General features: G+C 30.4%; 2 protein-coding genes across 7 annotated transcripts; one reads left to right on the top strand and one right to left on the bottom strand.

Annotated features, from left to right (window-relative positions):
* Nucleotides 1-322: 322 nt before the first annotated feature.
* PCID2 (PCI domain-containing protein 2) lies at nucleotides 323-2475 on the bottom strand. Its single transcript, XM_033327154.2, has 5 exons — nucleotides 1863-2475; nucleotides 1739-1780; nucleotides 1534-1655; nucleotides 975-1456; nucleotides 323-892 (listed from the first exon to the last, which is right to left on the bottom strand). The coding sequence occupies exons 1-5, from the start codon at nucleotides 1881-1883 to the stop codon at nucleotides 378-380; spliced, it is 1182 nt and encodes a 393-aa protein (XP_033183045.1). The 5' UTR covers nucleotides 1884-2475; the 3' UTR covers nucleotides 323-377.
* A 396-nt stretch (nucleotides 2476-2871) lies between these two features.
* lig (ubiquitin-associated protein-like lingerer) lies at nucleotides 2872-13410 on the top strand. 6 transcript variants are annotated; one of them, XM_076620190.1, is made up of 15 exons: nucleotides 2872-3008; nucleotides 4884-5082; nucleotides 5215-5563; nucleotides 5637-5900; nucleotides 5980-6173; nucleotides 6251-6490; nucleotides 6576-6896; nucleotides 6987-7424; nucleotides 7489-7713; nucleotides 7781-7988; nucleotides 8068-8267; nucleotides 9274-9483; nucleotides 9625-9747; nucleotides 9840-10115; nucleotides 10195-13410. In XM_076620190.1, exons 2-15 carry the CDS (start codon nucleotides 4951-4953, stop codon nucleotides 10441-10443), a joined length of 3429 nt encoding a protein of 1142 aa, XP_076476305.1. In that variant the 5' UTR covers nucleotides 2872-3008; nucleotides 4884-4950; the 3' UTR covers nucleotides 10444-13410. The 6 variants fall into 6 exon arrangements, with proteins under 6 accessions (XP_076476305.1, XP_076476307.1, XP_076476296.1 ...); XM_076620192.1 differs by having other exon boundaries at nucleotides 5200-5563; nucleotides 6007-6173; XM_076620181.1 differs by having other exon boundaries at nucleotides 5200-5563; nucleotides 9843-10115.
* Nucleotides 13411-13770: the final 360 nt, after the last annotated feature.

Raw genomic sequence — 13770 nt, 5'->3', positions numbered from 1 at the left:
AAGTAAGAGAAGGATAAAAAGAGCTTTCTATCAGGAAGAATTTTCTCTCTGTATATACATATTTCATCAAATCTCATTTTATTATATTACATCACTAAGGAATTTAGGATCATTTAAATTTAAACATTTTAATACTAATTTAAATTGATCAAAAAGAGCTAATGATACATACATATGTACATATTCTAGATTTTCAAATTTTATTAATTTGTAATCTTAAAATATAATAAACAAATTGGATTTTATTTATATGATGATGCAGATTATAGATATTTACATTTAGATCTAGAATTGTTGAAGGTACTAAAATCAATTAAATCAATTTTATTGAATTTAAATTTATTTCTTACAGAAAGATACATGTAATCTAAAGATAATTAAAGTATAGTTGAAAGTCTTGGAAAAGGATTTTGTTTAGAGATGACTAATTTTTTATGTTGATGAGATATGTATCCTTTAATTTTTCCTTCAAAAATTAAATTTGCCACAATGCATTCTACTTCATCCATATCAACATCATCAATTCCTTGCATTTCCAATGCTGAAAGTAAATCTTGAATAGGAATCTGATGTATATTTAATACTAAATACACTTTTTTAAATAAATTTCTGTATGCTATTATCTTCAATTTTTCCACAATTAAATATATTCCTGCTCCTATAAAAAATAATTCGTGTTTTTCCATCACTTTTTCAAGATTGCATAAATCTCCTCTTTTAACAGCTTCCATTAATTCTCCAAATTCCATTAAGTTATATTTTTCTAATAAGTTATGTTTAGGCATATACCCTAATAACATTTTCACTGGCACAAGATAAGTTAAAATTAATCGTTTGTTTTTTGAAGATTGTTTATGACAATGTTCAAAAGCATAAGTAAGATATTCATCAGCTAAAAGATGAATAAGATAATTATTTATAAAATGATTAAAATGTCAAGTTTATTATAATAACTATCAAATTTTAATACTTGCCAGCTTTGTAATCACTATCAAACATTGCTTTACGGCCCACGAAAAATTTATAAGTAATTTGTTGTGCTAATGCAAAATGTGCTTTATATGGGGACGATTCTATTGCCCTTATTAAAGGTTTACATAAATGCAATTTATTTATTCTAAAATAAATTTTTAATAATTGGTTAACTAATGCCAGCATTCCCCATCGTTTTGTATCATCTTCTGAGCTACGATTGTCGCAAGCACATACTCGAAAACATCCCATTAGACAATCTGCACATTTCTCCAAAATTTCTCCAGGCTTCATATTTTTGCTGGATCTTGTATTCTCTGCACAAACTGCTAATAACCGTAATTCTAAACACATTACGTTCATAACAGGCAACATCCAATTTTCTTCCTTTTGCATTTGAAGAATCTTTGTCAAAGATTGAACTGCAGAACTTTGATAATTATACATAGACAATGGGTCATCTTTATGTATTGTTGTTATAGTTCTAAGGATATAAATATTACAGTCAACATTTAGAATAATAGTTATAAAAATATACCAATATTTAACATATTTAGTTACTTTAAGTGGTAAAGTACTAAGTCATCAAGTGGAGCAGATAAATGTTCCATTGCTTTTGCTATTGCAGTTTCAGATCCAATTTGTGAAATTGAAACATGATTATGCCGTAAAGACAATAAATCCTTAAATTAAAAAATTATATGAAGTGTTTATGTAAAATTGGTGTGTGTGTAAATATATTTTAATGTAAATATGTATTATTTACCGCTAAACCATCGCCGTCCTGATTCAACCACATACGTCTGATCTATAAACGTAAATATAACCTCGAAATAAATGATTTCTTTAATTACAGCATATTATATGTTATTAAATGTTTAACACATTACCTGCATTATATACGAATCCATTGTAACATGTGTAATTTAATACATGTATTTATTTTGAAAATGTTTTTGTTTTTAAACTTAATTACATTACTTGAAATTACAAATTGATGGTATATAATTGTATAGCTTAAACACAATTAAATTAACAAATGTCTTTATTATCTGTAATTACTCAATAAAATAATAAGGAAAACATTTCATGGTTCGACAATTAAAACTTATCAAATATATACAGAAATATTTGTTATATATATATATAGATATATAGATACATATAACTGAATTTGCAATGTACACATCCGTGATACATGTACATATACGCAAAGTTGAATCACTAGGAATTACAGTTGTAATGCATAATTGCGGTTATAAACAAACTTGGTCACGTGATAGATGTGCAACGGCTCTAGGAATTGGTTAGCAGTCGTCAGTGAATTATGATTTGCAGGGATATCACTATAGAAAATATTTAAACTATTTGACTAAATATAGTACATTTAAACGATAACAAATATACATCTAATATTATTATTTAAGAGGTTAATGTTTGAAAAAGTAGTTTTCTGTTCTGTAAATTTTACTTTGTGTCGCTCAAATTTTGATCACGCGATTTTACTTTTCTGATTCAATTAATCATGTTGATAGAGTCAGATAGAATATATACGCATATCCTCTAGATATAATTCTAGAGAAAAACGTACTTCAATATCGATAAAATATTATCTAAAATAATGTATTATTATGTGAGTTATTCAGAATGGATACATTTAACTAATAAAAATAATAAAAAATATATGGATAAATTTTTAACTGTATGTAACACATATATTAATATAGAAGAAATAATTAAATATTTGAATAAAATAAATAGTGCAATATAATAACTATTAGAAATAGATTCAAAAAGGATTTTCTCTCTATTATTACATGCCCAATAGTGTAATTGAAAATAAGCTTTTAACTTGCCTTCATTAAGTGTTGATTATACCTAGGAAATTTCTGATTGTCTAGTTAACAAACCTGAGCGTTCTAGTATAAAATCGGCTACCCGTATGGAGCCCGATAAAGCATAGAGGCGGTGCTGCCAAGTCAGGGAGGGGGGCCCGCGGTCACGTGACCGAGCTGCGTTTTGAGCGCACTAACCAGGTACGAGTAAATTCGTTGTTTTTTTCGTGGTTTTTCGCGCGCCACGGCCGAAAAAGCCGAGGCGTCGTGAATTTCGCTTGTTTCTGACTCCGGACGTGTCCTTCGAGTACGCAAACAACGCTTATAATAACTGTGAGTTACTTGCAAATACTTTGACTCAATCATCTTACGGAGATCTATCGATGCTCCACCGCGGCGATGGTTGACAAGCCTTCCTCGCAAAACCAGAAATGGCGTCTACCGTGCACATGGTCTGCGGAAAATATTCTACATCAACGTCATAGTACCGATTCAGGAATATAACGAACTCTACACGGCCAATTTCTTTATCATCCGTTTGAAGAATTTTCACAACTCGCTTACGAACAACAACGCAACGGACAAGGTGTTTTTTGTGATGCGCCAGATAATCCTCCTTCGTCATATTCTCACCGCGCACGTCAAAATTTCTCTCTTTTTTTTTTTTATTACTTCATCGTCATTTGAAATCTTCTGTGTTGCGGGAAGAAAGCTCACAAATCTTTTCGGTGTTTTCGGTGAATTTAATCGTTTGCATTGAACGACATGGTCCTTGGGAATTTCGCAAAATCTTGTGGATAAGGTTTAGATCATTCTGCATATCGCCCTGACGCTTACTTATTCGTTCTTCTTCTAGACAACCGTTTTAGGAAAAACGTGACTATTTTAAGAAATATCTGTTAAATCGTTTGATCTTGTATTTATCATCATTAGCCGACCCTAACCTTTTCATCTATGCTTAAAAGGTAGAAATAAAATTGTATCTTGCAGACGTTTATTTAATGTCGACTTTTTTTATTGTTAATTCTTCATACACACATTTTCATAAATGTGATTTGATATTGTGCTTGACATGTTTTATAACTGTTAAAATGTTTTTAAATACCAATTGTTTTTCTCACTTAGGTTATTTTCAAAATGCATATTTTTATGGTATAATTGCTAATACCGTGGGTTATGTGGGTATTCTAAAAATTCCTAAATTGAACAAGATGTATTTTATTCTTCTTCGCTAATTCTTCAAAATACATAGTTTTATTAGATATAATTATGTGTGATAATCATGGTTATACAATCTATCTGATGATAGTACATATACAAGTAATTTATGGTTATACATTTTTTATAAATATTAATTTGTGTATTTATATATTTACATTATTTTATCTACTTAATGGTATGAAATTTTATTGTATGATATTTTGGTTTATTCTTGATATCAAATTAATATTCTTAATTAATATTAATTAATTCTTATTTAGAAAAAATGTGATATTAATCTATGGTCATTTACTGAAAAATTTAGTTTGTTGAATTAGTCTTTTAACTTTTTAGTTAATTTATGTATTTTATCATATATTCTAAAAGATGTTATTTATTTTTAGAAAATTAGAAAGTGTTTTAAAAGTATGTATCTTATTTATAATATTACAAGTTACATTTTATAATCTGGAATCAATAATTTTGTGCATTATTTATACTTTATTCATCATTAGTGAAAAATAGCTAATTGCTATTAGAAATGTATAATTTTATCATATACTTCTATAAAGATAATAATTGAAGTACTTACAGACATTAATTTTAATTCTTATATAACTTTCAGAATGTAAAATTTATAATTAATGTCAAATATTTTCAATTTTCACAAAATTAAAAAAAAATTCAGAATTATATGTAGTTTTGTTATTGCAATATATTATACATTGCAATAAAATAAAATAATGTTTTTGACTTTTTATATTTTAATTAGTTAATAAAACTAAGTTTGAATTAATAGATGTATTTATAACACATAGTATTTATTTTCAGTATATTATATTAGATATACACAATTAATTGTATTCTTTGTTACAGACTGTAAATAGAGAGTGTATATAGTGTGATAAGGGAGTGATATAGGTGTGCGGCAGTTTAGTTGGCAATGAGTTCAAGCAACAAATCGGTGTCCTCCGGTGGGAGAGGCACCAATAAAAATAAATCATCACAACAACATGGGAAATCAGATCATCATCTAACTAAAGCATCGGATTCGATAAAGCATGAAAAAACGCAGGTCAGTAAATATAGCTAATTACTTTATTATTATGAGTGATAGAAAGATGTCTTTTTATGCACTTTTGTTTTTTGTTTATTCAATAAAGAATTTTTATTAAAAAATATGGCGTTGTAGCCAAACACTGTTCAGATGCGGCATGCACAAATCATTGACACTAGAATGGGCAGCGGTGAAGATCCTGTTTTGAAAGAGCGCATAAAGCAAGTCATGGATATGACTAGACGATCAGAAGATGAAGTTGTTATGGCTTTACATGATAGTGATGGTGACTTGGACCGTGCCGTTAATGATCTTTTGGAGGGAGTAAAAACAGAATGGGAAGTGAAAAAAAAGAAGCCTCGTCAACCTAGTGGTTCAAAACAAAATATGGATACCTCTGGTGGTCAAGATGAAGGTGGTGATTGGGATGAGAGGCGTAATCAACGAGGAGGTGGTCCTCCACGTATGCGAGGTCGTGCTAACCATGATAATCGTGGATGTACGTTAAGATAAATATTATACATATTGATATATATTATTGATGCCACGTGTCTAAATAAATCTTTATTTAGGGCGCGGTCGAGAAAATAAAGAGAACGAAAGAAACATGGAAGATGGTATTCGTGATGGAAGTTACAGTGGTAACAGAAGAGGAAGAGGTGGTCCAGGAAGACCAGGTCGAGGAGGACGAGGTGGAGGGAGAGGACTTGGTCCACGAACATTTGCTAACCGTAATGACCCATCATCTACTTCATCTGCTCATAGTTTTAATCGATCAATTGATACATGGACAGGTAATGAAGAGCAACAACAAGCTGCTCAGGAGCCAAAGATGGGTAAGTCTGTTTAAATATTTCAATTATTCACATTTTAAGTTATTTAATCTTATCTCACACAACAAAAATATGTGAGTAGATGCATGGAATAATTTGGATTCTGCAGAAGACTGGGAGAATGAAGAATATACAGGTTCATTGGCGGATACAAAAGTTTTTACACCGAGCACTTCTGCAGCAGAACCTACACCTTCTACAGAAGAAGCAAAAACTCAAGATCTGCAACCAGTGCAACCTAACCAGACTGTAAATTTATCATTACTACAACAGGAAGTATGTAACATTGCTTTTTAAATCAATATTAGTAATTACATGTAACAAAAAGTATCTTTTTTATTTATGCATATAAGGAATTACCAAAATTATCAGAAATACAACCAATACAACAACAAACTTTAATTCAACAAACTCAACAACAACAACCTGTATTGAGCTTACCTACAATGCAGCTATCACAGCAACCAAACGCTATAAGTGGTGGGGTATTAACAGCTGCCCAAACACAATATTTAACACAACTTACCCAACAAACAAGTGAAAACTTGAAATCTGCTGGACAAAATACATTCTCCTCGTCGATATCCAGCCAGGTAGCTAAATAATATACATGTTTACGAATTATTTTATAATGTAATATATAAACTAGAATATCGTTGTATTTCTTAAATATATCAGCCTCAGAGGCAGACAAAACAACGTCCAAGGGTGCCACCACCATCAAAAATACCATCAAGCGCTGTAGAAATGCCTGGAGATGCTGTTAATAGTGGCATTGGATTTCTTGATGTCCAATTTGGTGCACTGGAATTTGGTAGTGATTCAAGCTCTCTTGATGGTTCTGCAAATGAAAAATACAATTCAGCTAATAATACAATAGCTGGTGTAGAGGTATCTTCTACTACAAATGCTGTAAACACTGCCAATACAAATAATTCCATGGATATTGAAACAACGCAACCATCATCGACGACACCTTTTAATACTACTTCTCAAATGGTTACTTTATTATATAAATATTATTACTTGTCATTTTTTAATGCTTACAATTTATTGAATAATTAATAATAATTCTATATTTACTTACAGTTATCAAATAGCGACAATTTACCGGTATCGAGTGAACATTCGATAAACGCTCAAACATTCACTGCTCGTGGTAGCAGTTCTGGACAAACTTTAGATATAACTAAACAAGATTTCACTTCACAAGTCTCACCAGGAAATGCACCTCCGTATGGTACAACAACAACTTATCAATCTCAAAAGTCATCATTTCAAGCACCTACAGCGACTCCCAGCACTTATAACGCATATTCTACAAATGCTCAATCTGCTCAATCATCTTTTCAAACCGCATCCGGCACGAGTGCTAATAGTTATTCTGCAACAGCAACTGTTTCACAAGCAAGTTATAATTCTTCATCATCATTTCCTCAATCTAATACATCAACCTTTAGTCAAGCTTCTCCCTCTGCATCTGCATCTGCAACTTCAGGTTATAACCAACCAACAACTACAAATCAGGTAATTATTATGTTGTATAATACTAAAATGATTTATATTATATAAAATTCATTTTTTTAAATAGGTATATCAGTCTGCGACTGGATATGTACCTACCACAACATCTCAATATCAAGCACAGTCTGTAGCTACAAATACTGTATCAAATAGTAGTACAGGCTATCAAACAAGTGGGTATCAAGGATCGTCTTCGTTTCAGTCGACCCCACAAGCTTATCAACCATCTGTTACTACATTTACTTCACCTATTACCCAAACATCCGGAGCTTACCAAAGCGCAGCACAGTCTGTAAGTATTTCATTTCATCAGCTCGAATATTACTTAAATGCAAGAAATTACTAAACTATACTTACAGGTATATGCAAATGCATATGGCACATACGCCAGTCAACAACAAACAGCGTCTCACAATCATAAATTGAACAGTAATACAACAAAAGATTCTCAATATGATAGTAACACGACAACATCAAATAGTTCTCTTGCGACTACAACGGCACCCACATTAGGTCTTAGTTCTGCCTCCGTAAATAGTTCACAAACTAAAGTAACAAATTCTAATGGTAAGCAGTATCTAAACACTAAAAATTGAAGTTATTTCTATGGTCAGATAAAAAAAAAATTGTAATGTGATTTTTAAAGCGGTACCGAAAAGTACATCGAGTGGTGTAGTAACGGGTAGTAGTGGAACTGGAAATATGACAGGTGGTGGTGCAGCTGGTAGCATGACTCCAATGCTAAGTCACCAATATATTATGGGTCAAGGTGTACCTTATGCGTTCCAACAACCAATGTACAGTTATGAGGAATTACAGCTTATGCAACAAAGAATACCGCATATGGTCAGTTACTATTTGATTCCTCAATTTATTTATCTTACGTCTCAAGTACAACTTACTCATATGCTAATCGTAAAAGTAATTTGTACTTGATTCCATTAAAATGCTTCGTTAGAGTAATGTACACTTTAAAAAAAGTATATCATTTTATTTCATATACTATAACAGATATTATAACTATTATATTTCTTGAAACAATAATATTAGCATTCATAATCAAAAAGAAAAACTTATATTTCGGGTGTACTACTCTGCGTGCTATTCTATTTTGTCATGATTATTTAGTAAGAAGAATGCTAAAGTAATCATTTGTTTAATGCTTGGTAGCTGCTCGTTATTTCAATATTCTTTTTTCTTTTTAAGAAATTATGGATTTCTTATTCACATTTTCAAGGTGGCACACGAAGTTTGTTGTACTTTTTATAGTGAGATGTTTCGCATCAGATAAATTATTGAAAACATTTTAATTTCTGAAACATTATTTAGTAGAAAAGTAAAACTGTCTGTGATTAATTTGGAATATTATCGTGAAAGATTAGTCCGCTGAAATGAACCTATTACAGATAATATAAAATACCATTTTGATCATAGACTAACTGTAGTTTTTATATATATATATATATATATCTTCCTTCATTATTGGTTTCATTTGCTCTATACCTCATGTTACGTATTTGAAATTGTATAAAAATATATAATATAATTTTCAAGTGGTTAAGTTGTACTCTATTTTAAAATAAATTACACTGGTATGTTTGTTAATATTAAAGATAAAAATTTACATTAGAACAATAATATTTTAAAACGTAGAAAATAATGGATTTTAAATTACAACATCTAAAGAAATTTTAAGTTAAAGTCTAAGACTCTAAGATAGGTACAACCAAACCGCATGTAACCTACCCCCAACCTAGTACGCGTAGACTTAGATATTAGTTAGCCTTCTTGTATTTGGAGTACACAGTGTATGCATGTAGTTTTGTGTTTGGCCTTCCTGACTAACCTGCAGCCAACTACTGGTTACTATGACGCGGCCTTGGGCTATCAGACAACCGGCCCTGCTACCAGTCTCGGTGGGGGACGAGGAGATGCACTTTCCGGTGTACAAGGTGTTCAAGGAGTACAAGGCGTACAAGGAGCCTACACCAGTATTAGTGACGCCAGGTTCGCCAGAAACGACAGCAATGCATCTCCAGTTCCATCAACTATGTCACAACAGGTGAGGTTTATAAACATTTAGTAGACATGACAATCAGCTTAAAAATATTGTTATAATACTTAAACATTGTTTTGATATTTCCGACTAAATTACAGTATTGTATTACATTTAAACAATTTTTTTAATTCATATTATTTGTAGACTGCTACACAGCATCAACAACCAATGATGAATCCTACACTACCTCCAACATATGCATACTTTGCATATGGTGGTGGAATAATGCCAGGTGGCTTTCAATATGGAACCCCTGCTATTTATCCTGTAAGTTAATCAACTTATATAATTAATTCTTTATTTATTTTTTAATATATTCTAATAAAACATTCGTATTTCATTTATCAAAATTACTATAGCAGATAGCGACTGCTGGTAACGCGGGTACGAACAGTGGTGCATATAGTGCTAAACCAGGAAGTTATGGATCTGGATATGGAGCTGGAGCAAGTTATGATGCTTTAGCATCTGCTGGTCCTGCGGCCGAATATAAAGGTGCGGGAAACAGCTATACCACCACACAAACTGGTAAAACAGGAACATCTACCGGAAATACGAATACTGGTGGATCATCTGCAACCGATATAAGCGCCACTATGTATGCTAAGAGTCATGTAGCGCTTAGTAAAGTGAATGTAAGTATTTCTATAAATCCAATTTCATAAAAATGTATTATTTTCAGCGAAAATTAATAACGCTTTAATGTTATTTCAGTCCTACGATAAACAAACTTTTCACTCAGCAACTCCCCCGCCATTTAGTCTGACTGGGAGCCAAAATGCTGGTTTGCCTGGTGCATATGGAACACCACATTTGTTTATCCCAACTATGCCTCATCAACTGCACCAGCCACTTCATCAAGATGGTGGTAGCAGTGCAGGCCAAAGGTCCAATACAAGTTCCCAAAACAAAGCCCAAGCAAAGCCTGGATATAGTCCTAGTTACTGGACTGGAAGTAATTAAAAAATTGGACTGCGCAAGGAAAATGAGAGGATAAAAGCAAAACTGCACCATTTTAGACAAACTACCATTTCGCCATATGATACACGGTGGTGTGAAATAAGGACATTGACACAATGATACAAAGGACACAAGACAAGACGATTTTTTTCTTTTTTTCTTTCTTGGTGAAACTAAATGATTCTGGTATGACACGAGTTAATGTAAAATATAAAATTAATCTTAAAATGTGGAAGGATTAAGCAATTTTTAAAGATTTTGTGTTTAACACAGTGGTAATATTTCTTTTCCACATAAATCTGCTACAACAATTAGTTAGAAAAAACGTTATACTCTTTTTAATTAGTCATATTAATTTCTACATTCTTATATCTTGAGATATTAAGTTGAATTACAAAGAAATCTTTTGACACGTTATTATTTTACTTATAATAATATATAATTCATTAATTGTATTAAACAGTTTTTGGTGTGTATAATGCAATATACATATATATATATTTATATATAAATATATTTCTTTAAAGTGAAATGTAATATGCAAAAAGAAAAAGAGGAGTGGTCAAATGCAGCATGAAAAAATTGCATAGTTCTTCCTACGTGAGGCGCATTCGTGCCAAATAAATTTATAGCGTTTATAACGTATAAAACCGTGAAACGAATGATCGTACATATTTGTCAAGATAAAGAAGAACAGAATTAATTGTAGTATGTTGAAACGCTATGAGAAAAGGAAAATCAAGATTTGTGAGTAGCTCTCGTGTGAAATACTGAAAAGATGATCTAGAAGAGTAATTGACTGTTAAATTTACTTCCGATCTCTTATCTGTATACTACTGTGCAATTGCGAATATACTGCATCGACTGCAAAGGGTGATAGTTTTTTTGTATGATGTAGGCATCTCGGCTCATTAACATCTAAAGTGCTTCTTTACATGAAAACAAAGCACCCCATACGTGATGGAACATAAAACTATACTATGTAAATTACAATTATTGTATGTATTTAACCATGGAACATCAGGTATATAAAGTTATAATCATCATAATGTTGTCACTTTTGGTATTTAAAAACGAATGTATAATCGCACTAGTTTCGCATTCTTGCGCGCACCCATATATAGATATATTTGATTTGGTCGCCTTGCATTTCTTTTAGTTACCAGAATTTTATGAACGTTATATTTTATTAACAAAAAGCTATTAAACCAAAAAGAAGATACCGTCATACCATGTTTTCAAAGAACGTTGATTTCAAAATGAGAGCGGTACTTATTTAATATATCTTATGTTTATAAAAGCGGCGTTGCAGATTAGATAGTGCCACAAACTACTAAGAAAAACAAGCAGAATTCAGTAATTTTCTTGTGGTGCCTTGAATAAAATTCAAATAATAGAGTTCAAACATCTGCTTTTTGCAGGAATTTCTCATATAACTTTTTACAATCCTTTCATACTGTAAGTTGTATTATCTAAAACGTACATTACCTTACCCTTATTCATATATTAACTTTTACTAATTACTCTATATCATCCATGTAATTTATCTTCTAGGAAATAATAGTTGATGCTTTAGTTTAATAACAATTTTAAAGTTTTCGTTTGCAGAGTATTGTTTGCCCTCTCCAAATTTATAGTTTTCAAAGAGATCCAAATGATTCTTGGATCAATAATTGCATTATACAAATACAATATATCTGAAAACAGATAAAAAGATTAATTTGTCAACAAATTATTTATAATTATTATGAAATAGTTACACCAGCTTTAAAACTACATTTTTGAAACTTATTATGTAAGGAAGTTCTTCGGATATAGAAGAAAAATAAGACACATATTATGACATTCTATTTGATGTTTACAAAATGTATAGTCCAAATAATAATCTTATGTGGCTACGTCGTAAGTTCTTCAATTTCTTTTTTACTTTTTGCTTTTAATTCATACTCATTTCTAGGATCTGCTTAAAAACTGTAATATTTGTTAATACATAAATAAAAATGAATTTTAGTTGATCAAAGTATTGAGTATTGAATGTTGAATAAATTTATGTTGAACATTACATGCTGATTACAAATACGTACATAAACGAGATCAACCCGCACTGTTTACATTTTTTTAATTTAATATTAATATAATTTTTCAACGAATGTAATAAAAAACAAATGTCGATGTTAGTGTACCGCTAATAAGTATTCACAATGACCTGTATCATTTTAATTAGATTATAATAAAGAGGAAAATGTAATTGTCGATTCCGTCTGATAAAACAATTTTCATACTATTACATTATTTATGCTGATTAGAAACATATTGTACAGTTATAAAATAATCAGACGAAAAGGAGTAAAATAATACATTAATTAACACAAGTCATTTTAGGAAACATACATTACATTTTTGTATTGTGGATAGCAATCATTACAATATAATTCCTATCATTAAGAGTAAACGAAGATATGAGTAAAGTATTTTCACGAGATGCTGTTGAAATCCTTACGACCTAGCATGTATTATACTTTGGGAATAAATTGTTTTATCGCAAAACAAGTACCGTTTCCGAGTACCACTGATACGAAAAAAAAGTACATAATTGTAAGTAAAATCTTGTTAGCAATTGCATTATACATATATATAAATATATACAAAATTGAATGACATCGATATGGATAGGATATGTTTGAAAATCATGGGAGACCAAGTGTAGAATAGTTCTCTTTAGAAGAACAAAGAAAATGTAAATCTGTAACCATAAATTACCGAGAAAAAAATGATCGATTTTATCGACAAAATCATTCTCGGATACGGATTATTCGATCATCCTGACTATACAGGATAACGAAACTTTACTGTGTAACACTAATGACTTAATAACTTTAAAATATTGTGCTATACAAAGAAAACTTTACAAATATACGTATGATTTTAAATGGTTGCTAAATATGTTATCATTAAAAGCTTTGAAATTAACTTAAATATTACTTTTATTTTCAATCTAACAAACTCAAATTTACATATTAACCATCTTGTTTTTTTAAAGAAATTTCTTTTTAAGATACATTATTTATTACAAATATACAATTTAATTAACGTTTTGTAATTAGTCCTTTAAGTAAATGTTTTATACACATTTTATATATAAAAAAATTGTTTTTGATTGCTTTAGCTTTACATTATAGTACTTATTCAGTCACCTAAAATCGAAAATATAATATATTTAAAGCGTTTATGTTAGTTATATAAACATTTTAATAAGTTAATAAATTTATATTAAACATTTTTAGAACATCTTTACGCATTCAAAATACGCATATTTATATAAATCCACTC

This window comes from Bombus vancouverensis, chromosome 1 (genome assembly GCF_051014615.1).
Source record: "Bombus vancouverensis nearcticus chromosome 1, iyBomVanc1_principal, whole genome shotgun sequence".
Classification (NCBI taxonomy): domain Eukaryota; kingdom Metazoa; phylum Arthropoda; class Insecta; order Hymenoptera; family Apidae; genus Bombus; species Bombus vancouverensis.
Note: the sequence above shows the minus strand (reverse complement) of the source record. Positions and strands in the feature narration are given on the sequence as shown.